Source organism: Rhineura floridana, chromosome 9 (genome assembly GCF_030035675.1).
Source record: "Rhineura floridana isolate rRhiFlo1 chromosome 9, rRhiFlo1.hap2, whole genome shotgun sequence".
NCBI lineage: Eukaryota > Metazoa > Chordata > Lepidosauria > Squamata > Rhineuridae > Rhineura > Rhineura floridana.
The window spans coordinates 118114218-118142131 of record NC_084488.1 but is presented as its reverse complement, the minus strand read 5'-3'; the positions used below and the strand labels follow the sequence as shown (position 1 = coordinate 118142131).

The following is a 27914-nucleotide window of genomic DNA, read 5'->3' as shown; positions in this document are numbered from 1 at the left end:
ACATTTGATGTACCTTCCAACTCAATGATCCAGAGCTTTTTCGGAAAATGAGCTTGCATGATACTTCTGAAAATAAGTTGAGCACCCAATTGCAGCAGCCTTTTACAGTGTGTGATTTGTTCCTTTCTAGATTCATTGTGTTTTGTCACTGCTGCCATGACGTTGCCATATGGTATGTCACAATGTTGTCCATTATTGTGGCATTGACTGTGAGGCAAAGCTGATGGGAGGAGGGAAAGCTGGGTACACCGGAGGCCACAGTAATGGAGGCAACAGCTATGACAGCCATGGACTGAGCAGCACAAATTAATTGGCATGGAATAGTAACAAAGCACTATGGGAATGATAAGTTTTTTTTTCTTTTTTAAACCTCTGAATGAAGGAAATGTCAGTATGTCTATTTCAAGAAAGGTGTCAGAAACTTGGGGAACTCTGCAGTACTTCTTGAAGAAAATTGTTTAACTTTTAAATTGCCCTGGTATTTAGACAAAAGGATAGTGAATTATTTATTTTTAGGACAGATGTAGCCTGGACCATTTGCTCTCATTACTGGAGTTCTATCTGCTTCTCTTTGGAGGCAAGGACAGAATATGTATGTGCTAACATAATGATTGTGATTTTCTTTAATTCAGAATGTTTTCCTACTGCTTAACTGAAAATCAATGTTTTATAATGTTTAATATTTAATCAACATTTTTATTCCCTTCTACCCTGAAAGATATGTTGAATAGATACAAGAGACAACACAAATTTTTTCAAGCTTTGTTTTTCATGTGTTTGGAAATCTAATGGATTCACTTTATTTCTTATGAAGCACAGTTCCAAAAATGGTGAGAGAAGTAACATCTTGGTACTCTTATGGATTTATTTATTTTATTTATTTATTTTATTTCATTTTTAAACCGCCCATAGCGAATAGCTCTCTGGGCGGTGTACAAAAGATTAAAAGTACAGAAATACAAAATATCACAATAAATAAACTGAAACAAAGAGATTTAAAATTGTAACATTAAACGCATTAAAATGCCTGGGAGCATAGCCAGGTCTTAACCAGGCGCCGAAAAGATAGAAGCGTCGGCGCCAGGCGTATTTCTTCGGGGAGGCTATTCCACAATTCGGGGGCCACTACAGAAAAGGCCCTAGATCGAGTAACTGTCCTCCGGGCTTCCCGATGGGTTGGTACCTGGAGGAGGGCCTTAGACGCTGAGCGAAGTGACCGGGTCGGTTCATAGCGGGAGAGGCGTTCCACAAGATACTGCGGTCCCACGCCGTGTAAGGCTTTATAGGTCAAAACCAGCACCTTGAATCTGGCTCGGAAGCAAATAGGTAGCCAGTGCAAACGGGCCAGAACAGGTGTCATATGTGCTGACCGGCTGGTCCTCGTCAGCAGTCTGGCTGCTGCGTTTTGCACTAGCTGAAGCTTCCGAACTGTCTTCAAGGGCAGCCCTACATAGAGCGCATTACAGTAATCCAACCTAGAAGTTACCAGAGCATGAACAACTGATTCAAATTGTAGTCTAGGGTACACAAATATTATAGCAATAATTAGGTTAAAATTGAGTACCAAAGGAAAGAAGACTTCCTTGGTTATAGTTCTGAGTTTCAAATGCCAGTGTCTATCCTAAAGGCTATTTGTGTTTCTTTCTGTGTAATGTTTTATTTAAATGTACTTTTAATGCGTATGTAAGCTACAGAAATAAAACTGGATTGTAGAAAAAAATCACTTTTCTACTAAACTTTGGTGTAATGCAGAAAACAGATCACACACAAGCAAAGCTCTCTTCTACAAATTCAGAACTTAATGAAAAACCCTTACAGACCTTCTTCAGGATTAAGATCAGCAGAGGGGGGCCTCGGTAGTTCTCGGGGGGCGGCCGGCCAAGGAGAGAGGATTCTCTGTGACAACCTCTAAGTTGTGGAATTCACTCCCTAAAGAGATGCATCTGATACCTTCATTATATAGTTTCCATTGTATATTGAAGACACACCTCTTTACCCTGGCCTTTCACACTTGAGGTCTCTATTTTTAGGAACCCCCTCCTATTCTTGTGCTTGTAATGTGTTTTAAACTGTTTTTAATATTGCATTTTCAAATTGCTGTAACCCGCTCTGGGATGTTATGATGAAAGGTGGGAGGTGGGTAAGAAATCAAAATGATAATGATAATAATGAGTTATAGAGACTACTGTTAATTTCACTAACCCCCCCCCCTGAGATTCTACTAAGAGGTAGACATCTTTGGAAATTTCAGTGTTCCTGGATTTCTGGTGTTTGATGCTAATTTGCAAATGTGCAGTGTACACATAATGATCTCATTAGATCAGTGGTGATTCTTTGTTTCACACTTCATGTAAATAACATAGCAACGTTATCTACCTGTTATTAATTTGAGATTCTGGCAAAGTTGTCTTGGACTTGGCTCAAAAATAAACTTCAAGGACTTGTTAAAGCCTGCCTCAGAGAAGAGGCGCACGTTACAAAGCAGCTGGGGGAGGGGAGCTGAATTTTGACTGGAAATACAAATTGAGGAGAAAGGGTTAAGTACTCCTTCCCCCTGTCACTGCTCTGATTAGATCCACAATTCCCTGTGACTGCACCTGATTTTTTAAAAGCAACTGAGAAACTGATCTTGTCCCTCTAGTTGGGCCTTAAGATGACACTTTGCAAGGAAAGAAAGCAGCTGAATGTTTCTTTGTCATCAGACTGATAGGAAGGAAGGAAGGAAGGAAGGAAGGAAGGAAGGAAGGAAGGAAGGAAGGAAGGAAGGAAGGAAGGAAGGAAGGAAACTTTCTTGGCTTTTGAAGAAAAGCTCTTCTTCTGTTCAGTCCTGGGACTTGCTGACGCCCCAAAAGGATATGTTGGATAGGATGTATCACCTACTGTGCTAGTGGAACATCTGAAATCAGGGTGTTGTGTAGGCTTTAGAGTGGTGCATAAATGATTCTGATGTAAGAATTGCATATTATTTGTTCATTGCATTTATATCCCACTTTTTTGCCAAGGAGCTCAAGATGGTGCACATGGTTCTCCCCCTCCTCATTAAACAACACAACAACATCCACAACAACCCTGTATGGTAGGTTAGGCTGAAAGGCAGTGACTGGCCCAAGGTCACCCTGTGAACTTTGTAGATTTGAACCATACACTCCCAGGTCCTAGTCCAGTACTCTAACCACTACACTACACTACACTGGTTCTTATATGCATTTATTCTGGGGTATTTTGTATTCTAAAGAAGGTCCTGATCCTGTGCATCACTGCACTGAAACCCCAACCCATAGGATTGGTTGCACAGCCTCCAGAGCCATCAAAGGGACCAACCTGTCCGTTCAAACTGATAGTAGGAGAATGAGTGTAATGTTGCTATACTTTTTCCTGCTCTTGTAGCATCCTATGGGTGTTTACCAACCCAAATGCAAATAACAGTAACCCTGTATGTCTTTGTTTGCAAAGAGTAAGGGGCTCTTATGGTAAAGTGACACAGCAGGACAAATCATTACCATCTGCCAAATACAGGGTCTGTTTGACCTGCCTCCTTGCAAACAATTTGGGCTGCATCAGCTACAGCCAGTTCTTGGGATCAGGCTGTTACCGTTCCGAAACTTACACTTAAAGTCAGCTTCTATAGTGCTTCTGGAAGAACTTCATTTTTCTACAATCATGCATATTTCTAGAAGCAGGAATTAATTAGCTGCTTTTTTAACCAGCTTTTTAAAAATGTGCTTGTTTCTAATTGTCCTTTAGGTGAAACAATGAGAATTGCTTCATCAGAGTTTGCTGATGATCCCTGTTCCTCTGTCAAGCGAGGCACCATGGTGCGGGCAGCCCGAGCTCTGCTGTCAGCGGTCACCCGCCTGCTTATCCTGGCTGACATGGCAGATGTCATGAGACTTTTGTCTCACCTGAAAATTGTAAGTCTTCTTAAATACATTGTGTTCTTGTGTGTGTGGTGGGGAGCCAGTGATGGATGGGATATGGTGTGCTGCATGCAAAGAAAGGACAACCAAGGTTTATCAGGTTGGTGTTAAATTTATAGTTGCATATTACTATGGAGGCTAACTGTAGAAATAAAACCAATATGTTGTATTCAGCATAGCACTAAGGTGAACATTTTGTCAGTGCAAGATTTCTGCTTGTGGGATGGACCGTTCTCCCCCAGTCCTTCCCCTGTGCCCCCCATAAATCTGTTCTAGGGGTTCCTCCAGCTGTTCAGGACAGGTTTTGGGATGGCACAGAGTGTGCACGGGGGTAGGGGAGGAGGGAGAAAAGTCCAGTTGAGCTAGTAGTAATCGTTGTGCTGATGGGACCAGTTAGTTGGACACCAGCAAATATTTTGGGAGGGATCTAAATCAAACTCACATGTACTACCAATATTATTTTCTGAGCTTAAATCTGGCTCACTTCTGTTTGGGAGAGGAAAAAAATCTGGATGACCATTGCTTGGTTCTGTGCCTTGGGGCTCGGCTTGGCAGCTGTGAACTGACACATCCAAAATCTGAATAGTACTTGTTTGAATGTGGAAGTTCATCACAATTGGGAATGGGGACTAAGAGCTGGGGGAAAGCATGAGCCCATTGGGATGTATTCAATCCCTCCATCGCACACAATTTGCTATTCCACGTTGCCAGATGTTCTCTAAGGATCTGTTCTTGCTTCTCAACCATGCCGTGTTAAAGTTTCAAACTGAGGATGGATTTTTATATATGCACATTTCATGCCTAGACAACAAAAATAGTTTAGTCTTGTTATGCTTATGAAGATAATCTCTGGTTATATCATGCATTGGGATATGCATGTATGTTACAACTGTATCTTTTCTGATATTCCATTTGTATTACTATATGTTATCCGCAACACATTACTGGAATGTGCAAATGGGGCTGCCTTCTGGTGATGTGTTACTGTTGCCTTGACAGCACATATTGATCATGTGGACCTCATCACATTAAAAATTCATGGAATGACCCTAGTTGTCCTTGCATTCAAGTAAAAGTTAGACAAATCAATGTAGGATAATGGCTACTAGACATGCTAGCTATATGATACCTCCAGAATTGAAGGAAGCATGTCCCTGAATCCAAGTTGTGGGGATCATGGGCAGGAGAAAGCTATTGTCCTCACTTCTGGCTTTATGGGCTTCTCAGAGGCTCTTTGTTGACCACAATGAGGAACATGATAGGCATTTGCTCTGATTCTTCAAGGCTCATCTTCATGTCCATGGCACGGTGGTGGGGAGTGGTTTAGACACAGTAAGTGCACACAATCCCAGTGCTGCTCTGTGAGCTGCTTTTCAGACTGCTCCATAACATATGGAAGCTGTAGGCTATCACCCTCTTGCGGTAAAAACAAAGCATAGCAGTTTGCTTTTTTCCTGTGAGTCACGATTTAAAATTGATTACATCCAAGTGTCAAAACTTTGATTGGAGCTGGAAACAGTGAGTGCTTAATGAATCATCAAAGATAGAAGAAATATGAAAACCACAGAGGAGCTGTAGAGCAGGAAATGATTTACTGTGGGTTTGTATTCGGTTTGCCACTGTCTGTCTTCATGCCTACAGAGACCTGTAACAAAATGCTCTTGTAATTGAAGCTAACCAGTGTAATTATTGATTTTCTGATTCCTTTCTTCATAGCTGGCTTTTGCTAACCGACGGTGGGGTGGAAGATATGTTGTGTAAAGTAGACTGAACAGAATGTTCTGAAAACTGTTATAATCTTGATCTACCCCCCCTTCTCTGCACCGTTTCCCTTTCCTTGAAATTGCTGTAGAATGTTGTTCCAGAGGTAATGATGCATGGCAGCCTTTAATTTGAAACAAGATCCACATAGCCTCTTCTTGACTTCCCCATAACTAGGGTTTGTAATGGAAAATTCCAAATCCTCTGCTGCAGGGAAGGTGAGAATCCCTGTTTTAATAAACAGTGCTTTTCTACTCAAAAGTCCACACTTTACCTCATAAATATGTGCATAGCAAGCAGTTTGTGTCTCAAATGTGCGACAATATTTTTCACCTCCTAACGAAGGCTGGTCCATTTTGGATGATCTCTTGGCACTGCAGACTTTTAAACTTTGTTTGTGTGTTTGGCCTCAAACATTTTTTCATACAAATATCTGAATGACATGGCTGTGATTACAGAACTCACTTTTTATAGCTTATCTGCAGTCCTCATATTGACTGGCTTGATTGATTAATTTGTATGTGGCATCCTGGCACAGCTTAATATTTGGCAACATCTAGGAAAGGTTTGGGGAGGATATTTTTTAGTCATTCTTTCCACTGTGAAAGACCAACCCAGACTGTGTTTGCATTTTTACAAATTTGTACGATGGTACAATATCTGAGATAGGAGATCAGGCCTCCCTCTCCCCTGGTGCATTCACTACAGCCACTCAATTTCCTTGCTTTTTAAAGTTTGATAGAGATAGCTGTTGGCTATAGGTACATTCTTAAACCACAAGTTTTTTGCCTTTTAGTGAATAGCGACTGTGGACCATATCAGATAATGCAGTTCTGCTGGTGCAGTGGACTTCCCTGCACACAATAGAAGTTCCTTGTCCCTTCTAGCCTCTTGTATGCCATCAAAATAAGTTCCATAGAGTTGGGGGACATCTGCAACAAATGTTGTTGGCCCACACAGGGAGAACAGGAAAAGGAAGTTCCATTGCACAAGTGGAACTACGAGCATGGAGCATTGGGAACAACCCTATTTAAAAAGACACAGCTTTTTGCACATTTTTTTCAGTTGTGACACTAAACATAATTTTGGATGCTGCCTTGACTTGTGCCATAGCCTCTCTGCCTTGTTCAAAGGAGAACTGTGAGCAGACCACAAAGCACACCAGATTTAGACTTTCCATCTAGAGACCATCTTAAGTACAGTCTCCTTCAACAGCAAACAGCTGGTTTCACCATATTTATTTATGCCCTCTAACATAGACTGAATTGGATTAACTATTTTGTTACGTAAGCACTAGTACTACTAGAGCCCACATGATGGTGAATTGAGATCACTTTGGAGGTTCCATACTTTGTGGCAAGCAGCAAGATTGGAAGAAATTCTCTAAAATTATTTATAATACAGAGTGGAAGGTTTTTACTCTTCCTTCATACCTTGGGCTGTGTATTGTCCTCACTGACCTTGCAGTAGCCCCATTATACCATTATGCTATGTGAATGCATGTGTATATGAAAGGGAGAGAGAGAGAGAGACAGACAGTTAAGCTCAGTATGTTTTGGCTTTCAGATGTTAGATGTGCTGAAAACCTGTATTCTCCTGGCCACACAAGAAGCCTTCTGCCAGTGTGTGCTGGAAAATATTAGTTCTGGGCTACTTTAAGAGTTCTATACAGAAACCCAGAAGGCGCTGTTTCCTCCTCACATGATAAAGTAACAGTGAACATATTCTCAGGGTTTGAGCAGGAGTCAGCATGGAGGAAGTTGACTGGTGTACTTCAAGCACTTTCTTTATCAAGACCAGTGCTGTGTGGACATATCACATACACCACCTTTAACTTAGAGAGCATCAGTGGAGAACAACAGAACCGTTTGATTATATTTAAAGATACTGTTAGATATAAAAAGAGAATGAGGTCATCAGAGCATAGTAAACACAACCCCCCCATAAAAACATATGATATAAAGAGTTAAAACCATATTCCGGACTCTTTTGCATAAGCTTCTTTTCTCTTGGCCAATTTCAGAGCAATCCTTCCTTGCCACCACTGCAGCTTGAGCAGCGCATCCTGCCCATAGAGCCAGCATCAGCTTGTCATCTGTTCACAATCTCTGTTTTTCCCAGCCCCACCTCACACTTGCCAGAGACGTTATCAGGGAAGAATGCAAAAAGACAGTACCTCTAGTTAAAAAGAGAGAAAGACCTCAATGGATGACTGAAGAAACTCTTCAAATGGTTAAAGAGAGAAGGAAAGCAAAAGCAAAAGGAGATAGAAACATGGTCAGAACCCTAAATGCAACAATACAGCGACTAGTATGTAGGGACAAAGAGAACTATTACAATAGTTATTGTATAGAAATAGACGAGGACAACAAAAAGAGTAGAACAAGAGCCCTGTTCCAAAAGACTAGAGGAATGAAAGGGAAGTTTAAACCAAGAGTAGGGATGTTGAATAATCAACAGGGGAACACACTGACTGACCAAGATGAAATAAAAGGAAGATGGAAGCAATACACTGAGGAACTCTGTAAAAGAGATGCCAGGATGTCAGATTCATTCATGGAGGAACTGTATGATGAAGAACCAGAAATTTTAGAATGTGAGGTGAAAGCTGCTCTTAAAATACTTGGAAGAAACAAATCACCAGGAATAGATGGCATACCAATAAAGTTGCTACAAGCTACTGAGACTGAATCTGTCCAAATTTTGACAAAAATTTGTCAAGAAATATGGAAAACTAAACAATGGCCCACAGACTGGAAGCGTTCAATATACATCCCAATTCCAAAGAAATGGGATCCCAGGGAATGCAGTAATATCGAACGATTGCCTTAATATCCCATGCAGGTAAAGTAATGCTCCAGATTCTACAACAAAGGCTCTTACCATATATGAAGTGAGAAATGCCAGACGTCCAAGCTGGATTTAGAAAGGGAAGAGGCACCAGAGATCATATCGCAAACATATGTTGGATAATGGAACAGACCAAGGAATTTCAGAAGAAAATCACCCTGTGCTTTATAGATTACAGCAAAGCCTTTACTGTGTGGATCATGAAAAAATATGGAATGCTTTAAAAGAAATGGGCGTGCCACAGCATCTGATTGTCCTGATGCGCAACCTATACTCTGCACAAGAGGTTACTGTAAGGACAGAATATGGAGAAACCGATTGGTTCCCAATCGGAAAGGGTGTGAGACAGGGGTGTATTTTATCACCCTATTTATTTAATCATTATGCAGAACATATCATACGGAAAGCAGGATTGGACCAAGATGAAGGAGGTGTGAAAATTGGAGGAATATCAATAATATAAGATATGCAGATGATACCATACTACTAGCAGAAACCAGTAATGATTTGAAACAAATTCTGATGAAAGTTAAAGAGGAAAGCACAAAAGCAGGACTACAGCTGAACATCAAAAAGACTAAAGTAATGACAGGAGAAAGATTTATGTAGCTTTAAAGTTGACAATGAGAACATTGAACTTGTCAAGGATTATCAATACCTTGGCACAGTCATTAACCAAAATGGAGACAATAGTCAAGAAATCAGAAGAAGGCTAGGACTGGGGAGGGCAGCTGTGAGAGAACTAGGAAAGGTCCTCAAATGCAAAGATGTATCACTGAACACTAAAGTTAGGATCATTCAGACCATGGTATTTCCGATCTCTGTGTACGGATGTGAAAGTTGGACCATGAAAAAAGCGGATAAGAGAAAAATCCATTCATTTGAAATGTGGTGTTGGAGGAGAGCTTTGCCGATACCATGGACTGCAAAAAAGACAAATAATTGGGTGTTAGAACAGATTAAACCAGAACTATCACTAGAAGCTAAAATGATGAAACTGAGGTTATCACACTTTGGACACATCATGAGAAGACATGATTCATTAGAAAAGATAATAATGCTGGGAAAAACAGCAGGGAGTAGAAAAAGAGGAATGCCAAACAAGAGATGGATTGATTCCATAAAGTAAGCCACAGACCGAACTTACAAGATCTGAACAGGGTGGTTCATGACAGATGCTCTTGGAAGTCGCTGATTCATAATCGACTTGGAGGCACATAACAACAATAACCTCACTCTTGTACTATTATCCAGGTGTTGGTGCTGAAGGAAGGCCACTTAGCTCCTATTCTGGTTCCTATCAGTCATTCCTCTTCCTGTCTTCCTGCAAAACCCTAAGGAGACAGGTGGCCCAGTTTGGGGAGAAACCGCTTGAAAAACCCTGCAATGCATTTTTCTGCAGGTGTTGCACACTGACAGCTCCCACTGGAGCAGATGGGAGCTGGGCAACGCTGTTCACTTTTGGAAATCAGGCTGCTCCAGAGAAATTTTAATTAATTATGTAGAAGTGTTGCTTGGTAGTATGCTGGCTGAGCTTAACAAAGACTTTGAGCCTAAAAGTAATTCATTTTTCTTCTGGCATAGTAAGCTACTGTCTTAGACATTCTGCTGAAATATTTACATCTACACCAGTCAGGTGGTCCAAAAGAAATGACACATTGTCCCTTAAGCATAGTTTGCTGACATGAACATAAATATTAAGTGTTTTTCTGCAATCAGGCTTTCCATTTGTACCTCTCCATATATTTCCCTGAAGTTTCAAAAGTCATGAGGCCATTATTCTAAGGCAATTACCTAATTCCACTGACATTTTCATAAATACTCAATAAGCAGATCTAATAGCCTTACAGCCTGTGTTCTAACTGCGCTCTCTCTCTCTCTCTCTCTCTCTCTCTCTCACTCTCTTTCTCTCTCTCTCTCTCTCTCTCACTCACACACACACACACACACACACACACGTGCGTGCGCACGCCTGGCAGAAGACACTTATATTAATTGAAAAGGGAGGGAAGCTGGTCTGTAATAAAAATTGTCAGCAATTTCATTTACATGAGAATGGAAGTGATAGTAGTCATCTTTATCTTAGGATTGTAGCAATTTCCATATCACAAAAATGGTTAGTATTTTCAGTGGTGGTGAAAAAGTAACAGGAAAAAATTGCATGATGATGATATTCTGGTTTTCATGGTAATTTTCTTAACTGTCATGACAGTCAGCAAGGTTCTACTTGCAGTTCTTTGAACAGGAATGGAATGAGTTGATACTATGATTGCTCAGTTATAAGTATTGTAACAAAAATCATTGAGAGCAGTGTTTACCTGTATATTAAATATTATCTACAGACACATTGACTGAGTTATGCCTACTTTAATGTAGAGCATGCAGTACTGGTGGGTTTCCTATTTCCATCCAGGTAAGTTCAGAAGTAGCATATTGGGTGAAGCTGATAAAAGGCACTTTGAGACACAGAAGCTACTTAAGCCTCTAATGACAGTGCAGAAAAAAAAAGTCCCAGACTATAAACTCAATTTAGAATTGGCTGAACTTCATTTACCCAGGTGGATGAACCAGCCAACGATACCCCAGTCTTATCTAGCTAGTTTTTTCATTCTCCGTCATGCAGGCCATTACTGTTCTCACGATGTGGTTCAGGATAGTTACTGCCTCACCTGCATATTATGAAGCAGACTTGTCATGGGTGTATGGGAAGATATTTGCATGTACCGGATTACCACTGATGCTAACAGAAATAAAACTATATATACCCCACCTATTTCATGTTTTTTTTAAATAACCAAACGTCATCATAAAAACAGAACAGAAGAAACACACACACACACATACACACAGAGGGGAATAAAACATAACTGATTCAATTAAGTGATCACCATGACATAATTATTCTCGTGCACAACTGTATATCTGATGTTTGGTCCCACAACAGCAAATAAAGCTGCTTTTATGTCACAACCTTGTCCTGATCTGATAAAAGGTCATTTTTAAAATCAGAGTCATTTGTCTGCAAGCCTACCAAGGTTTCTATCCAGCAGTCTTCGCCTAAAGGCTGTATCTCTATGGGCAATAGAGCATATAATGGACCTTTTTTTCAACTACCTGCTGACTTCAAATGCAGCAACATTTGTTTATAGGAAGCTTCATATAACTCCCATCTACGCAGGAGTAGTCGAGGGTTCTAAAAGCCATATTAAAGAATCAGGAAGTTAAATCATACAGACAGTCTCAGTGAATGCTGACTTCCTTCCTTCCTTCCTTCCTTCCTTCCTTCCTTCCTTCCTTCCTTCCTTCCTTCCTTCCTTCCTTCCTTCCTTTCTTCCTTTCTTTCTTTCTTTCTTTCTTCCTTTCTTTCTTTCTTTCTTTCTTTCTTTCTAAAAAAGATGCTACTTGACAATTGTCTACTCCATGTCTACTAAGATGCCAACCCCCTTTAACCTATTCTGAATATGTTTCCGGGTAGTATCCTAGTTTTATAATTATAATTTCATCTAGAACCAACCTATAATTAAACATTATAGTTTTACAATTATTTCTGCAATGATTTGTTGAGATATTTGTTTGCTGTGCTAAGAAACACATATTTGTTCATTTTGCATCTTTCATATGCTGTCAGTTTAACCGCTATTGGAGTAATACTCTGTGCACATTGACCGTGCTCCGCCAGTCTTTGCTTTCGGCATTGCTACAGGGTAGAGACAAGAGTGATGTTAGAAAATAATTTTGAATTTTTTCCATCATCGTTAAATCAGCCACACCCATAGTTCTGCTCAATAGACAGTGTCCTAGCAAAGTTCTTTAATGATGGAACTACTAGATCACCCCCCCTCTCCTCCCCCCCCACTCTGGACAAAATTTATTACCACTTGAATTGATTAAAAGGCATGTAGCCACATTGCTGCCAGTTGAGTAACCCAGGAATTTCCTTGTTAAATTGGATCCCTAAATATTACAATGTGGGTTGCTCAATATTAACCTCATCACTTTCCCACTTATAAACTCTTGGTTGTTTCCTAAATACCACAGTTTCCATTTTACTGTAATTTGACATTTTTCTCTTTAACTAAATTTTCCCAAATCTGTAAGTAATTTGTATCATGTGAATGAGGGCTATCAATGCATAAGAAGATTGAAAGCTTATAATCATCTGTACTGGCTGAGAAGTATTGATGCCCTTACAATCTTCTATATTGTTGACATAAAAAATGAGAGAGAGCCAAAAGGCATCCCTGTGAGAATATACTCTGAGAAACCCACTCTGAATCTCCATTCTGTGCTTGTATAGAGAGTTTTCTTTGGGATTGATGCTTATCTATGTTGGTATATAAATGTTTGAACTAGAGTTGTTCTCTGTTGATCTGGCCAAAGGCTAATATTAAATCAATAAAAGCTACATATATTGTTGTCTTGTTCTTTCAGCATATCTTTAAATCAAATAATCTAGAAAAAAGCGTTGGTTGATAGTACTTTTCCATGTGCAGAATCCTGCTGCTTCTTGTGCTGTAATTGGTTACCTCTCTGCCCAATCTTCAAATTTAGTTTATTGGTAACAATGGCTGTGTTCACACAACACGGTCAACCCAAGTATGACTTGCTGGGACCAATATATTTTAGGGATAACTTCTAGTAAATGAATAGATGGGTTGTTTGAGGGATCCTTTTAACTCTCTTTTTTATAGAAACGGCACAGCGATGCTAGGTTCCCACCCCCTTGAGGTTGTAGCGTTTGGGGCCTCTACATGCTACACACACGTGCGCATTGCTGCCATCAACCAAGATGGCAGCAGAGGCTTCAGCCCCTTAGGGAAACCTCTGCTGCCATCTTGATTGATGGCAAACCTGCGCGCACCGCAAAAAACAATGGAAATGTAGGTGAAGCGTGGGGATAGCGGGGGGATGGCGGGCGGCGTGGAAGCTCTTGTCTTGCGGTCCGCATATGCTTAAGTTCCACAGATTGTGGAGGGGGAGTGGAGGGGCCCAGGGCAGGCTGGTACCAAGGGCCCCGGCATGGCTGGGGCTGGCCTTGGTAGTGTTGTTAATAAATATAAGCTGGTAGACAAGAATTGGGGTTTTATTCATAGATTTCTGCCAGAATCACAGCTTCATTTAATGGCTTTTCCCCTCAGTTGTGCCATGAGGAAATACTTTCCAGTTCTTGGGGGGGAAATGAGCTAAAAGGGTCTGTATCGATCTGAATACTCCAGTGAAATGTCCCTTATGTTTAAGCCTCTGGCACCTTCTCTTGTATAGAGCAGGGATGGGGCACCTGTGGATCTCCAGATACAGTTATTCTTCAGCTCTCATCAGCCCAATAGTCCAAGCAACATATAGCGGTCCAAGCATCCCCGTTCCCTGGCATAGAGGATTTAGCTTCATGTAACCCATATGATGCTAAAGCCCCAAACTTTGCTCAGCTATTATTGGATGCAGCTATTGTAATTCTAAATCTAGAAATACAATTTTTTCCCTTCATAGATAAAGAAATGACAACAAATAATAATTTGTAAGGTTTCATGTGTCTCAAAATGCCTCTATAGTAGTTCTCAGATCTGGAAAAAGAATGTGTATTTTTCAGTTATAAAGATTTGGCAAAACAAAACAGAATGATGTCTGTGATGAGGAAGCAGCAATGCCATCATGTCTGTCAAGCAGGAGTTTACGCCTCTCCTCTCAGTGTGCAGAGATACGGCAGAAACCCTGAGGGGGAAGTGTGGGCTCGATGAGGAATGAGAAAGAGGAAAACAGAGAAGGAGGAGATTGGAGAGAAGGAAAGGCATTCTCAGGACACACTCCGTCCTGCACGCAGGGTGGACCATTCAGGGGGCCAAAGCAGTGGGGAGACAAGGAAAGGAATTTGGAGGGGGAAACTCTTGCACTTTGAGCACATAAAGAGGAAACAAGAAACAGATATTGGAGGCAAGGAATAGGACAAGAGTCCTAGGGGCGAGCTTATAACAGGAGGGTGGTAGAACATAAGGAAAGAAGGAGTAGAGGCAGGATAAACGACAAACCCAGGCAAGGAGACCAGCGATGAAAAAGGCATGTGAGCTCTTCTGGTAACGACCCCACCCTGTATACTCTGGAGTAGATTGGTGCTGTGAGGATCTTCTGGGGGATAGGAGGTATGGATAGGCATAGAGTGAACATAACAATATAATTCTCAGATAAATAAATGGGAAGAACACTCCTCAGTATGGATGTTTTCTAAATCCCATCTCACTATTCCAGTGCTTCAGGGGGAAGTATTGTCTTAACATAAACAGTCTTTCACAGGGAGAATTGCAAGTTATTCTCTTGACTATTATTATAATTGTAATTATTATTATTTATTAAATTTATTAGTCACTTTTTTCATAAAAATGAACCCAAAGTGATGTACAATAAAAAGATTAAAACCAATATAAAACTAGCGTTAAGTAAAACAAAACAAAACATACACAGACAAACAAAATACATGGATAAGACATCCTAAAAGAGCTGAATGCCTGGGATTCCAAATGCCAAATGTTTTTGCCTTGTGCCTAAACATAGACAGTGATGGTGCCAGGTGGGGAGAGTGTTCCATAAGTGAGAGGCCATCACTGAGAAGGCCTGTTCTTGTGTCGCCATCCTCTATACCTCCCTCGGAAGGGACACACAAAGAAGGGCCTCAGATAACCCACACGTGCGGTCTGGTCTCGTAATGGATCCCTCCCACTGGCCCCAGCACAGGTCTCTTACGATCCCACTACTAGGCACCACCATCTGACACTCTGTAATGCAATACTGCCCTGAGACTGTGCCTTAGTCTCCTCCACAGATTGCTACGTAGTGTCTGGGTGCACTTACAGGCCACAACCCCCCTGTATCTTCCTGCCTTTAAAGATTACAGCCCTGGGTTGCTTTGGATACCTGCTGCTGTTACACCATCCCTTCCCCACTGCCACCATTGATACTGTTCCCAGCTTTGGTATTTGCTCTGCCCACCCTTCTGGTCTCTAATATCCCAGCCAAGGATCAGGCGTGTTGTTAAACCAAAACTATTTATTTATTAACACAAGGAATAAACAAGATTACTTTTAAGTTCAGTCAACATGTGTGTGGTTACATATAATAGTTTTCTCTTTATATCTTAGTCCTAAAACCTGCCTCCCTACCCGCCTAACCACAAATCCACCCCTCCAAAACCCAGAACCACCAACCTACCCACCTCCAAATGTCATCCTCCCATGTATACCTTCAACCACCCAGACGCTCAGCCAATCACAACTCAGCACTCCTCAACATTCCAACCCATGTACTTCCCCCTCCCAACTCTCTCTACTTACCACATTTACCCTACAAAACCGACACTTAGCCTTAATTACTGTACAACATTTACAGGGGCATCATAATTCTGGGTTGGTTCATATGAGGAGATGTGATCATTGAGGTATTGGGGTCCTGAGACATATAAAGCTTTATAGGTCAAAACCAGCACTTAGAATTGAGCCTGGAAACAAATTGATCAGCAGTGCAGTTGTGCCAAAATTAGTGTTACGTGCTCAGACCGTCTTGCCGGCCCGATGAGCAATCTGGCTCCTGAATTCTGCACCAGCTGCAGTTTCCAAACTGTCTTCAAAGGCAGGCCCACATATAACACATTGCAGTAATCTATTTGTGTGTGTGTCTGTACATGTTTATGTGTTATATTACACACACACATACATATACATATGTATGCATTTTGCTACATACCACTTTTCAGGTATACACCCTCCTAAAGTAGTTTTCTAATTGTTGTAAATAATATAGCATCAATAAAAATCAATGCAATATAACAGAAGAAGACAGCAACAGAAGAACTTTTTAAAGTTGTAAACCCAAAAAACATTCTCAATAAAATAAATATTTGGCGCCAAAAAGATAGCAGGCACCAGGTGAACCTCTCTTGAGAGTGAATTTGAAAAGCAGGGTATCTGCATTCAGGGTGGCTCACTTTTGCCACTCATATCTCAAAGGTGACACATTTTCTAATGGTACTTGATTCTGTAAATGGGAACTCAGAATAGTAATGTTATTTTACAATCATTTTATATTGGTGTATTTGGCGCAAATAGGCACATGGATCCTAGGGTAGATTTATGTTTTTCAGTTCCAAAAGGTGGAATATTCACCTTTGCATTTTACCAGGTTACTTTGGAAGATGTGATTGCCCTGTATTCACCTATTGGGGGGGGGGACATTTCCCAAGCAGACTGCATGCATTTTATATGCTTTTTCATTATCATTGTGATTACAAGCTTTCATGTGATCCATTCTGAACTGGTAATTCATCATAACAAGTTAGAGTTGTTGTTTTATTGGCAGAGTTGCTTCTCTTTTGTATAGCAGACTTGAACAACTGTGGGTGGGTGTTCTTGCCTGTCTGTCACCTGCTATTTGTGTGTTTGTGTGGTTTTGCAACATATGGCAAGACAAGCACAGACTTTAAAAATTAAAGGTTCAAAATTGTCCTGATTTCACTGCTGCTGTTTTTCATTTTGAGCCTACCTCTGTTGCAGCTATCTTCTTTTGTTGCTGGAAATTGGTGAATTATACAACATATGGCATGGCATAAATACTTTCAGCACTGCATGTTTCCCTTCTCTGTAGTTGCTTTCCCAACTGTTTGTGGTATGTATGTATGTATGTATGTATGTATTTATTTATTTATTTATTTATTTATCTATATTTCCTCCAAGGAGCTCAAGGTGGCACATAAGGTTCTCCTCCCTCTCCACTTTATTCTCACAACAACCATGTGAGTTAGGTTAGGCTGAGAGGCTGTGACTGGCCCAAGGTCACCCAGCAAACTTCATGGCAGAGTGGCTTCGTACATTATGACAGGCTTCTCCAACCTGGTGTCTTCCAGATGATTTGAATGCCTGGAGAAGAGAAGACTGAGGGGAGATATGATAGCACTCTTCAAGTACATGAAAGGTTGTCACACAGAGGAGGGCCGGGATCTCTCCTCGATCGTCCCAGAGTGCAGGACACGGAATAATGGGCTCAAGTTGCAGGAAGCCAGATTTCGACTGGACATCAGGAAAAACTTCCTAACTGTTAGAGCCATACAACAATGGGACCAATTACCTAGAGAGGCAGTGGGCTGTCCAACATTGGAGGCATTCGAGAGGCAGCTGGACAGCCATCTGTCGGGAATGCTTTGATTTGGATCCCTGCATTGAGCAGGGGGTTGGACTCAGTGGCCTTATAGGCCCCTTCCAACTCTACTATTCTATGATTCTATGACTGCCAACTCCTATCAGCCCCAGCTAGAGTGATAGGAGTTATATTCCAAAGGACCTGGAAGCAACCTGGTTGTGGAAGTCTACATTATGGGATACAAGCAGGTGCATGCTAATGTCTGGATGCAAAGAACCGTGCAATTCACATTTGTTTTTCACATAAAATCTATGCTGTATCTTTCTTTGTGCCTACTTAACCTTTCCTCAGACTTTATGTTTTCAATTGTATGAGGATAGCAGAATTGTCCCTCCCCCCTCAACATAAATTTGTAATCGGATGTTGCTAAAGTTTGGTCACTTGGTGGAATTGAAAAAAAATACCTTTCGTCTGCATGGCAGGATGATACTTTTGAAACTCCCATCAGTTTCAAAAGATGCAAAATAGTGGGGGATCATGGTTAAGAAATATAAAGCCCTTTTTTGAGTGGGGATTTTCTGGTTCATTGGTACTCAGTAATATAGGAACGAGATAGTCATGTTTATTTTATCACGTGAAAACCACAAAAATACTACGGAGAGCTGCAGGCCACCAGGAACCCCCAGAGTATACTTTTGTGGTGAAACTCAGGCCACATCTGTACTATACATTTAGCATTATTATACCCCTTTAAGCAGCCATACCTCCCCCCTCCCAAGAATCCCTGGGACCTGTTGTTCATTAAGGGACTTAATTGAGAGTTGTTAGGAGGCCTCTATTCCATTCACAGAATTATAATTCTCAGAATGCTTAACAATCAGTTCCTCTTCCCAGGGAACTCTGGGGATTGGAGCCCTGAGATGAACTGTGGTCTCCTAACTCTCAGCAACCTTAACAAACTACAGTTTCCAGGATTTTTTGTGGGAAGCCATGACTGTTTTAAAGTGGTATGATACTACTTTCAGTTTATAGTGCAGGTAGGCCCTCAGTAGAGTTGAACATCTATTTGCTGCTTATGATATGAGGTACAAGCAGGTACATGCCAAATATGTAAATTGTGAAACAGTTCTTAGGCTGTCTTGTGTTGCAAATGGAGGTTTGAAAATGAGTTGGCATGGATTTAACTCTCTCATTTTGTTCTCCCCTGTAGGTAGAAGAAGCACTGGAAGCTGTGAAGAATGCCACAAATGAGCAAGACCTTGCAAACCGCTTCAAAGAATTTGGGAAAGAGATGGTGAAACTTAACTATGTAGCTGCTAGAAGGCAACAGGTGGGTATAATTAAAATTGATCAGTTGCAGAGACTGGGAAAGTGGGTGAGGCTCCAAAGAGCCCCTGCATTCTGGGGCTTCTGATGCTATCCCTTCCCCCTATAGGCTCTTCTGTCCCTTGATAGCAACTCCAAAAAGAACCTCCTAGAGCAGTGCAGCTATACTCATAGGAAGCTGCCTCGTACCGAATTAGACCATTGGGTCCATCTAGCTCATTGCTGTCCATGCTCACTGGCGATGTCTCCTAGGGTTTCAGGCAGGGGACCTTCCTTGTCCTACCTGGAGATGTTGGGGATCTGGGATTACAAATTGCTGGAGTACTTATTCTGGACCTCAGAATTATGAACTTTTGCGGCATTGTTAGAGAAACTCCTACTGTAGTTGTGGAAGTGCTTCTGTGTCTTCTCTCTTAGCCTTCTATTTGGAGTCATTTTATCTCCTAATTTCTTGATGATATCAAGATATCAGTGACCTCTACAGACCACCAGACCACCATGGAATGGGCAATATCTTTCTGCCCGGTGGTAAGGAGGATTTTATTATGCTTCACATGCAGATGTGTGGTAAAAACAAACCCTGAGAAGGTGATTTTGTTTCACAGGTTTTCAGCCAAATGTCTTCATGTGAAGCTGATTCATATCAGTTTGAACAAATGGAAGGCTGGGATGGGTGTGGAAAATTGGCAAATAAGTTTTAAAGCGACAAAGGTTTTTTAAGGCATTGAACTGTTTGGAATGTTCTGCTTTTAAGAGCCCTAATTATGTGCTTCCTTCTCTAATGGGCTATACAGTATTTCAGAAGGAACAGAGGGCTTGCTGTTCTGAAAATTTAGGCCATAGGATTATAAAAGTTCGACCCATATTTTCAAGGCTTGGGTATAGAAAATCTGTTTTTCTACAAAAGGTACTATGTGGGAGTACTATGTAGGCAAGAAGGCAACTAAAGATCTTTCTTTTTAATGAGAACTCTAATCACTTATGTGAGCAATAACATTGTTAATCTTAGGATGGTTTAAAAAGATGACTCTTTGCCTCATTCATCCCACTAATGAAGGCAAAAAAGAGAGCAATTCAAAAGTAATAACAAAATATGTTTTGAAGTGATATTGCCATTGTTCCTGGAGCACCACTGGAGTGTCAAAATAGGTGAGGCAGCCTATCCAGCCAATTTCTGCTCGTGATGTTGACTAAGATTTTGAATAGACACCCAATTAATTCAGAATCTTTGGTTCAGCCTCCACATTATTTTCTTTCCACAAGAGACAATGAAGACCACCAACTTGGCAATTGCTTTGAAAGAGGATTAGGCAAATTCATGGTGGATAAAGCTGTCAGTGTCTACTAACTCTGATGGATATATTGTATTCTACCTTCACAGTCAGAGGCAGTATGCTTCTCAACAGCAGTTGCTGGAAACCTTGGGGTTGGGGGGGTGGCAAGAGTGCTCTTGCACTCAGATCCTGCTTTCAGGCTTCCCATAGACATCTGGCTGGCCACTGTGAGAACAGGATGTGTTAGGCTAGATGGGTCACTGGCATGATCCGGCAGGCTCTTCTTATGTTCCTGTGGGGTCAGGGCTTCAAGATACGAACTAATGCATTCTATTCCAGATTCTGATTTCATTTGGTTTTTCCCCTTGAAGCTCCACAGGTACATTTTTCCTGTGAACATGCCGTTCCCCTTATCCATAACTGCAAATGCAGCGGCCAGATTGGTAATGGGACCAGACGGTTCGAACATATATAACCAATTCTGGCCCGCTTGCATTGGCTGCCTGTATGTTTCTGAGCTCGATTCAAGGTGCTGGTTTTAACCTATAAAGCCTTACACGGCTTACGACCACGATAGCTGATGGAACACCTCTCCCGACACAAACCCACCTGTACACTACGCTCAACATCGAAGGCCCTCCTCCGGGTGCCTACTCTGAGGCAAGCTGGGAGTCTGGCAGCTAGGGAGAGGGCCTTCTCAGTGGTGGCCCCCAAATTATGGAATAATTATAGAATGATCGGTGTGGTGAGGTGCGCCTGGCGCCAACACTGTTACCTTTTTGGTGCCAGATCAAGACTTTCCTCTTCTCCCAGGCATTTTAGCATGTGTTTTTAAATTGTTTTAATATTTTAAATTGTGTTTTAAATTGTTTTTAAAAAATGTGTTTTTAAATTTGTATATTTGTTTTTAATGTTTGTAATTGTTGCAAACTGCCCAGAGAGCTTCGGCTATGGGGCGGTATATAAATAAAATAAATAAATAAATAAATAAATCTGAGTATCAAGCACCAGAGAGCCAGTTTGGATAGAGTGTTTAACTTGGACAACTGGGGTTCATACCTCCATTCAGCCATTTGGCTTGCTGAGTGACCATGCTTGAATCATTATCTCTCAGCTGTGAACATACCTCATGGGATACTTGTGACGATAAAATGAGAGAATCGCCTTGTCTGCTGCCCTGAGCTCCTTGGGGAAAGCAGAGGATACAAAGCAGACTTTCAGGTTTCCTCCAAACTGTTTGGACATGGGTTAGAAAAAAGTTCACATGCTTATTTATATATGTGTATATATGTTTTGCAACAGGAACTAAAGGATCCCCACTGTCGGGACGAAATGGCGGCTGCTCGTGGTGCCCTGAAGAAGAATGCCACCATGCTGTACACTGCTTCTCAAGCTTTCCTCCGCCACCCTGATGTAGCAGCAACCAGAGCTAACAGGGATTATGTCTTTAAGCAAGTCCAAGAAGCAATTGCCGGCATCTCGAATGCTGCCCAGGCCACCTCACCAACTGATGAAAACAAGGGGCACACTGGCATTGGGGAACTTGCTGCAGCACTGAATGAGTTTGATGTAAGTGTTTGTGTTTTTAAGCATGCGTGAAAAGACAAAGGGAATGTTTCCTAAGGAGTGCTTTCCATGTTATGCCTTGTACCATCAAAAACTGTGTTACAGTCTGTCCATAGTTACGTTGAAAGGCTCAGCATAGTTTGTTCTTATACTTTTAAAGTGATCTACTCCCTTTCACATTGCAATGATTTCAAGATGGCTAACAGTCAAGGCGAAAGCACAAATTAATACAACACAAGGCAGTGAAAAACAGCATGCAGGGCTAGCCCGAAACGTTTTGCATCCTGAGAGTGAAAGATGAGAAGGTGGCCTTCCCCCATTCCATATACAGAACCAAGCAGACCAGCAGTTGAATCTTACTTTAATGCTGGCGATGGGACTGTATCTTCCACCATGCCCAAGGGCAGTACGCTATCTTAGGAGGTGCAGAGCAGGCTGCTTGGCATATATAGCTTTGTCCTCCAGTACCTTGCTGTCACTCCTTACCCCCAGCACATGCCACCTGAGGCAGCTGTCTCTGACTAATATTAGGGCTGAACCTGATTTCTTTTTAAAAGACAGAAACAATAAAAACAAGAGCATCATACACAGGTATATCAGTAAAACAAGAATAAATGAACAGTAAAAAGCAGAGGAGCTACAGCATGCAATAAAATCTAGTTAAAAGGTTGGGACAATAGTTTTATTCTCATGTAGCACCTAGAAGACTAGATGCCAGCTGAGTATCATTGGGGGAGGGTGTTCTGTAATCAGGCTCCCACCAAGAAGAATCTCACAACAATTGTCACTTGCCTCACCTAATTCATCCAGAACGGGGATTCCAGCGAAGGTCTTAAGCAGGTAAGTCATCTGGGAACCGGTGACTGGTCCCGAGTCATGTAGGGCTTTATAAGTCAAACCTTGCACCTTGAATTGCAGAGAGAAACAAATTGGATGGCAGTGAAATAGCAAGAGGTTTGTGTGCCCATGACATTTTAATGCACAATTGCTCTTGGAGATCAGTAAATCATAGTTCTCGAAGCCAGTATTGGATACTGGGTTGTTGTGGGCTTTGACAAAGATAAATAACTCTTGCTTCCAGTACTGCAGTATCAGCAAAATCTTATCTCGCTACTAGCCTTCAGCAGAACGGGCAGCCCAATTAAATTTGGTTACACTCATTATGTTGCACAGCTGAATTTAAATTGTTTAGTGTGATTTTTGTTTGCTTCAACAAAACAAAAACTGGAAGTACCTAAGAATCTGTTTTTGGAAGCTGTGGCAGGATATGAATGTGATGATCTAATCTGGATTTAGATTTGCGCTTTATCAGCCCAGTGAGTCAGGGAGTAAAGCATAACCAGTGATAAAGACCACAGGCTCAAGTTTGTAACTGAAATAAATAATTCAATTTATTGATATATAGTGGTGCATTGAAAGAATAAGATCTATATAACAAATAATAGTATGAGCTTTTGAAGAGAAACTGGGCAACATGAAGTAAAATGCAGTATACAATAAAATTCAGTACTTAGAAAATAATATGGTTTAGTAATGACATAAGGCCTACTGCCATACCACCCTGAACATGCCCGATCTTGTCTGATCTCAGAAGCTAAGCAGGGTCAGGCTTGGTTAGTACTTGGATGGGAGACTGCCTGGGAATCCCAGGTGCCGTAGGCTTAGAGGAAGGCAATGGTAAACCACCTCTAAATACCTCTTACCACGAAAACCCTATGAATATATCCAAAAAAGTTTCATAGGGTCGCCATAAGTCATAATCGACTTGAAGGCATATAACAACAAAATTACATAAGAATCACATCGCCAAATCAATCAGAGTTTGCTATTTCCTACCCTAAGTGAAGATTTGGCTTCCTCCAATCCACCTAGTTTTCAGAAAGAATTTCTAAGGCTGCAATCCTAATCTCATTTACCTGGGAATAATCCCCATTGTATTCAGTATAATTTACTTCTGAGTCGATGCCATCTACAATACTAAAAAAAAATCTTTGACAGACAGATTGGAGTGAAAAGCCTCTCCTGAAGGTGGAGAGTTTGTGGGGGGGAAATCATTATGGGCTTACAGTCTGGCACCTTTTAAAATGTTGTACTGTCATGGTTTGATGCAGAAACATAGTATCTCATTGCTGTTGGTTGTAATGTCTGTTTTCCTTCATTTTTCTCCCATGCTGAATAAAAAGTAGTGTCTTTCTCATATACTGTCGTACTGAATTTAAAAAGTATGGTGGAATGCTATCTTGAGAAGGTTAACCTTTCCTTCTTCTAGGCAGGTGATCTGAAATATTGTGGTGGACCTTTCTACTAGTGGAACAGCAGCCGCCGGGTTTTAAAATGCCATGGCTTCAGTTAAACAAATGCCTCCAGTTTGTCTTCTTGCATTGTATTGTGATTATTATGATACGTGTGCTGCTTTGTGTGGACTGTTTTTTAAAAAAATCAGCCTGTAAATTAGTTTATAGAAATATCACTAATTCACCTTAAGCTTTGAAACTCTTTTTGACTCTTCTGGTGGAAATTTAAACTCCAGACACCTGCCAGATTAGTATAAACACTGACCAGCTGAAACGCTGCCACTGAAGGTTCCTGCAACAAACAAGTGGTGAACTTAGTTTGTATCAATGATGTCTTTATTGAAAAGAATTAGAAATGCATCACCACATCTGGTAGAGACTATAATGCAGGGTTTGTTAATCTTGTATATTTGAGGTGAGTGTACACATTATAATATGAAATGCCTACGGTGATGGGAGGAACTTCCTAATTATTTGTGAGTTTAGTTTGATCATGCTGTGGAACTGGCATAAAATCCCTTCCCTCCCTCCAATTTCCCCACATGATAATATGTCGCACACATTTAAAGCTCTCTAGGATCACCTGATGCCTGGCAGCTTCAAGCTGATGCTAGCCATTGCCATCCAGAAAGGACTACACTGGACTCCAGCAAGGGACATTGTGTTGTGTGCTAATAAACACAATGACAAATGAGATGGAAGGTACTATGCAGTGCTTTTCAGCAGATACTCTGCACTGCTGTATTTTATGTCCATCCTTCTCACTATAGGTCATTTTATCTTGTTAGTATAATTTTAAGCGACATTGTGGGTTTTTTAAAAAGAGAAATTATTGTGCATTATTAACGAGCTAATGGAGATATTTTCAATTTAGCAAGCACATTTAAACATTAGTGACTTTCTTCCATTGAGTACATGGGTAACCTGTTGTACATATTTTGTGACCTCTCTCTCTCTCTCTCTCTCTCTCTCTCTCTCTCCTTGTATTTCCTTTCCCCCTTTGAAGTTCAAACATCACCTTTTTATAGTTTCATCTGCTGCCTACATTTCTGAGATTACTCTTGGTTCTTGTGTCTATGTGCTAAGTGATCAAATAGACCAGCATAATGTAAAGTTCACATTAACAAGAATTTCAGGTGGAGGTCAAAGGAAATCTTCTAGAATAAAGTAACAAGAACAACATTCTCTCTATATAAGACATGGCTGGAACTTCTCCTGATAACAGGCAAAACGTGAAAGCAGCAGGGTGTTCTGGAAAGTAGGCTTTTAAAGAGCTGAATCTTCAGTTGTACTTTATGAAACAAAGTCTGGCATGTAGTTTAACTGGGGTTGTTTGCATCTCAGAAACTTCAGAATTGCTATCTCTGAATAATTCTGCAGAGTAATTGTTATTTTATGTGCCAGAGATAGCCAGAAATGTAATTTATTGGTCTTGAAGGATCATTTATATAGATATAAAACTTAGAAATCCGTTGTGTGAAACTTGGTCTTATGATTTTTTTTTCAGTTTTTAGACAATGTTCCTTTTGGCCTGCATTCAAGTATTTAACGTTTCACTATTTCAGTGTTGGCATTAAATGATACCCGTTACATTTTCTAATATACCTTTCCTTTAGCTACTTTATTATAGGATGCTAAAATGTAAAGGCTTTAAGCTCCCTTCATCAGCCAACTCAATTCCAGTGAATATAGTTGAGAGAGAGAAAGCACACATGCTTTGATAGTTCAGCCCTTGCCAAATCCTTAATTAATTAATTAATTAATTAATTAATTAATTATACTTGTATACTGCCCCATAGCCGAAGCTCTCTGGGCGGTTTACAGTAACTAAAAAATACAATTTAAGATACATCTTTTAAAACACAATTTAAAACACAATTTAAAAATTTAAAACAAGATAAAACACATGCTAAAATGCCTGGGAGCAGAGGAAAGTCTTGACCTGGCACCGAAAAGATAACAGTGTTGGCACCAGGTGCACCTCGTCAAAAAGATCATTCCATAATTTGGGGGCCACCACTAAGAAGGCCCTCTCCCTTGTTGCCAGACTCCCAGCTTCCCTCGGAATAGGCACCCGGAGGAGGGGCTTTGATCTTGAACGTAGTGTACGGGTGTGTTCATATCGGGAGAGGTGTTCCATCAGGTATTGTGGTCCCAAGCCGTGTAAGGCTTTATAGGTCAAAACCAGCACCTTGAATCAAGCTCGGAAACATAAAGGCAGCCAGTGCAAGCAGGCCAGAATCGGTTTTATATGTTCAGACCGTCTGGTCCCTGTTACCAATCTGGCCGCTGCATTTTGCACAAGCTGCAGTTTCCGAACCATCTTCAAAGGCAGCTGTGACATCCTTCCCTGGTTCTCCCTGTCAGTTTCCCACCTGCTTGTGGCTACTGCCTTTCACTAGGCACCACCAGGGATACCACCAGTCCAGACCGTCCTTTATATGGTTTCTCACTCCGCTCTAGCACAGATCTCACTAGATCCCCCTGCTAGGCAGCACCACCAGTCACGTCCTATAACCAATACTTCCAGAGACTTTGCCTGAGTCTCTCTCTAGCTGGTTACTTTTGTGACTGCGTGCTTATGCTGTTCCCAACCCCCTTGTATCTTTATAGATAACGCATACAACTCTGGGTTGCTCTGGATACTTGAACTGTTATTAATCCTCCCTTCACCGCTGCCACCATTAGATACTGTTTCTGTTCAGCCTTGGTAATTACCTTGCCCTCCCTTCTGGTATGTATATCCCCCAGCCAAGGATCAGGCCTTTGGTAAACCAAATAAGTATTTATTAAATATCAGAAATAACAAGATTAGTTTTAGAATGTTTCACAAGCGTATGGTTTCATCTATTCCTGTTTTGTACTTGACTTATTATTAATCAGAACTCCAACTCCCTCTTTCTCCACACTCCTGACCTCCACCCTCAAACACCTCTTTCTCCACACTCCCAACATCCATCCACCAAACACCTTCTTCTCCACCCTACTAACATCCATCCACCAAACACCTTCTTCTCCACCCTACTAACATCCACCCACCAAACACCTTCTTCTCCACCCTACTAACATCCACCCAGATTCAACTGTCATTCTTCCATTTATACTCCCAGCCGCTCAAACGCTCAGCCAATCATCCAGCATTCTACTGCTCATGTACTCCCCCCTCCTCTCTAACTCCATTTACCATATGTCTTTTATATAAACAGCACTTACCATATTTACCCTACAAGCAGGAACATCACAGCAGCCCCACGTAGAGTGGATTGCAGTAATCTAATTTAGAGGTTACCAGAGCATGGACAACTGAAGCCAGGTTATCCCTGTCCAGATAGGGACATAGTTGGGCCACCAACTGAAGTTGGTAGAAGGCACTCCATGCCACCGAGGCTACCTGAGCCTCAAGTGACAGAGATGATTCTAGGAGAACCCCCAAGCTACGAACCTGTTCTTTCAAGGGGAGTGCAACCCCATCCAGGACGGGTTGGACATCCACCATCCGATCAGAAGAACCACCTACTAGCAACATCTGAGTCTTGTCTGGATTGAGCCTCAGTTTATTAGCCCTCATCCAGTCCATTGTTGCAGCCAGGCACCAGTTCAACACATTGACAGTCTCACCTTTCCTCTCCACTTTAGTTTTATCAGGGCCATGGGTATGCTTTCTGGTTCACCCCTCACTCCTTGGATTGTCAACGTTTCCTGAGGTAAACCTGAAGAAGATGAAAAGGAGAAATAGAGCTGCGTGTCATCAGCATACTGATGTTGGTTTACAGCTTCCCACATCCATACAGATGAACAGAGGATGCATT

The 27914-nt window shown here is 41.3% G+C and overlaps 1 protein-coding gene and 1 pseudogene across 6 annotated transcripts in view; both read left to right on the top strand.

The window, feature by feature from the left end:
• Window positions 1–27914, top strand: part of CTNNA2 (catenin alpha 2) — an 810025-nt gene that overhangs the window by 207606 nt on the left and 574505 nt on the right. For all 6 annotated transcript variants that reach the window (XM_061583441.1, XM_061583440.1, XM_061583443.1 and 3 more), the window contains exons 4-6: window positions 3745–3911; window positions 18856–18975; window positions 21548–21814. In XM_061583441.1, the coding sequence (XP_061439425.1) occupies window positions 3745–3911; window positions 18856–18975; window positions 21548–21814 (554 nt within the window). The remainder of the gene's footprint in view (window positions 1–3744; window positions 3912–18855; window positions 18976–21547; window positions 21815–27914) is intronic.
• On the top strand, window positions 23355–23473 carry LOC133364604 (5S ribosomal RNA; annotated as a pseudogene).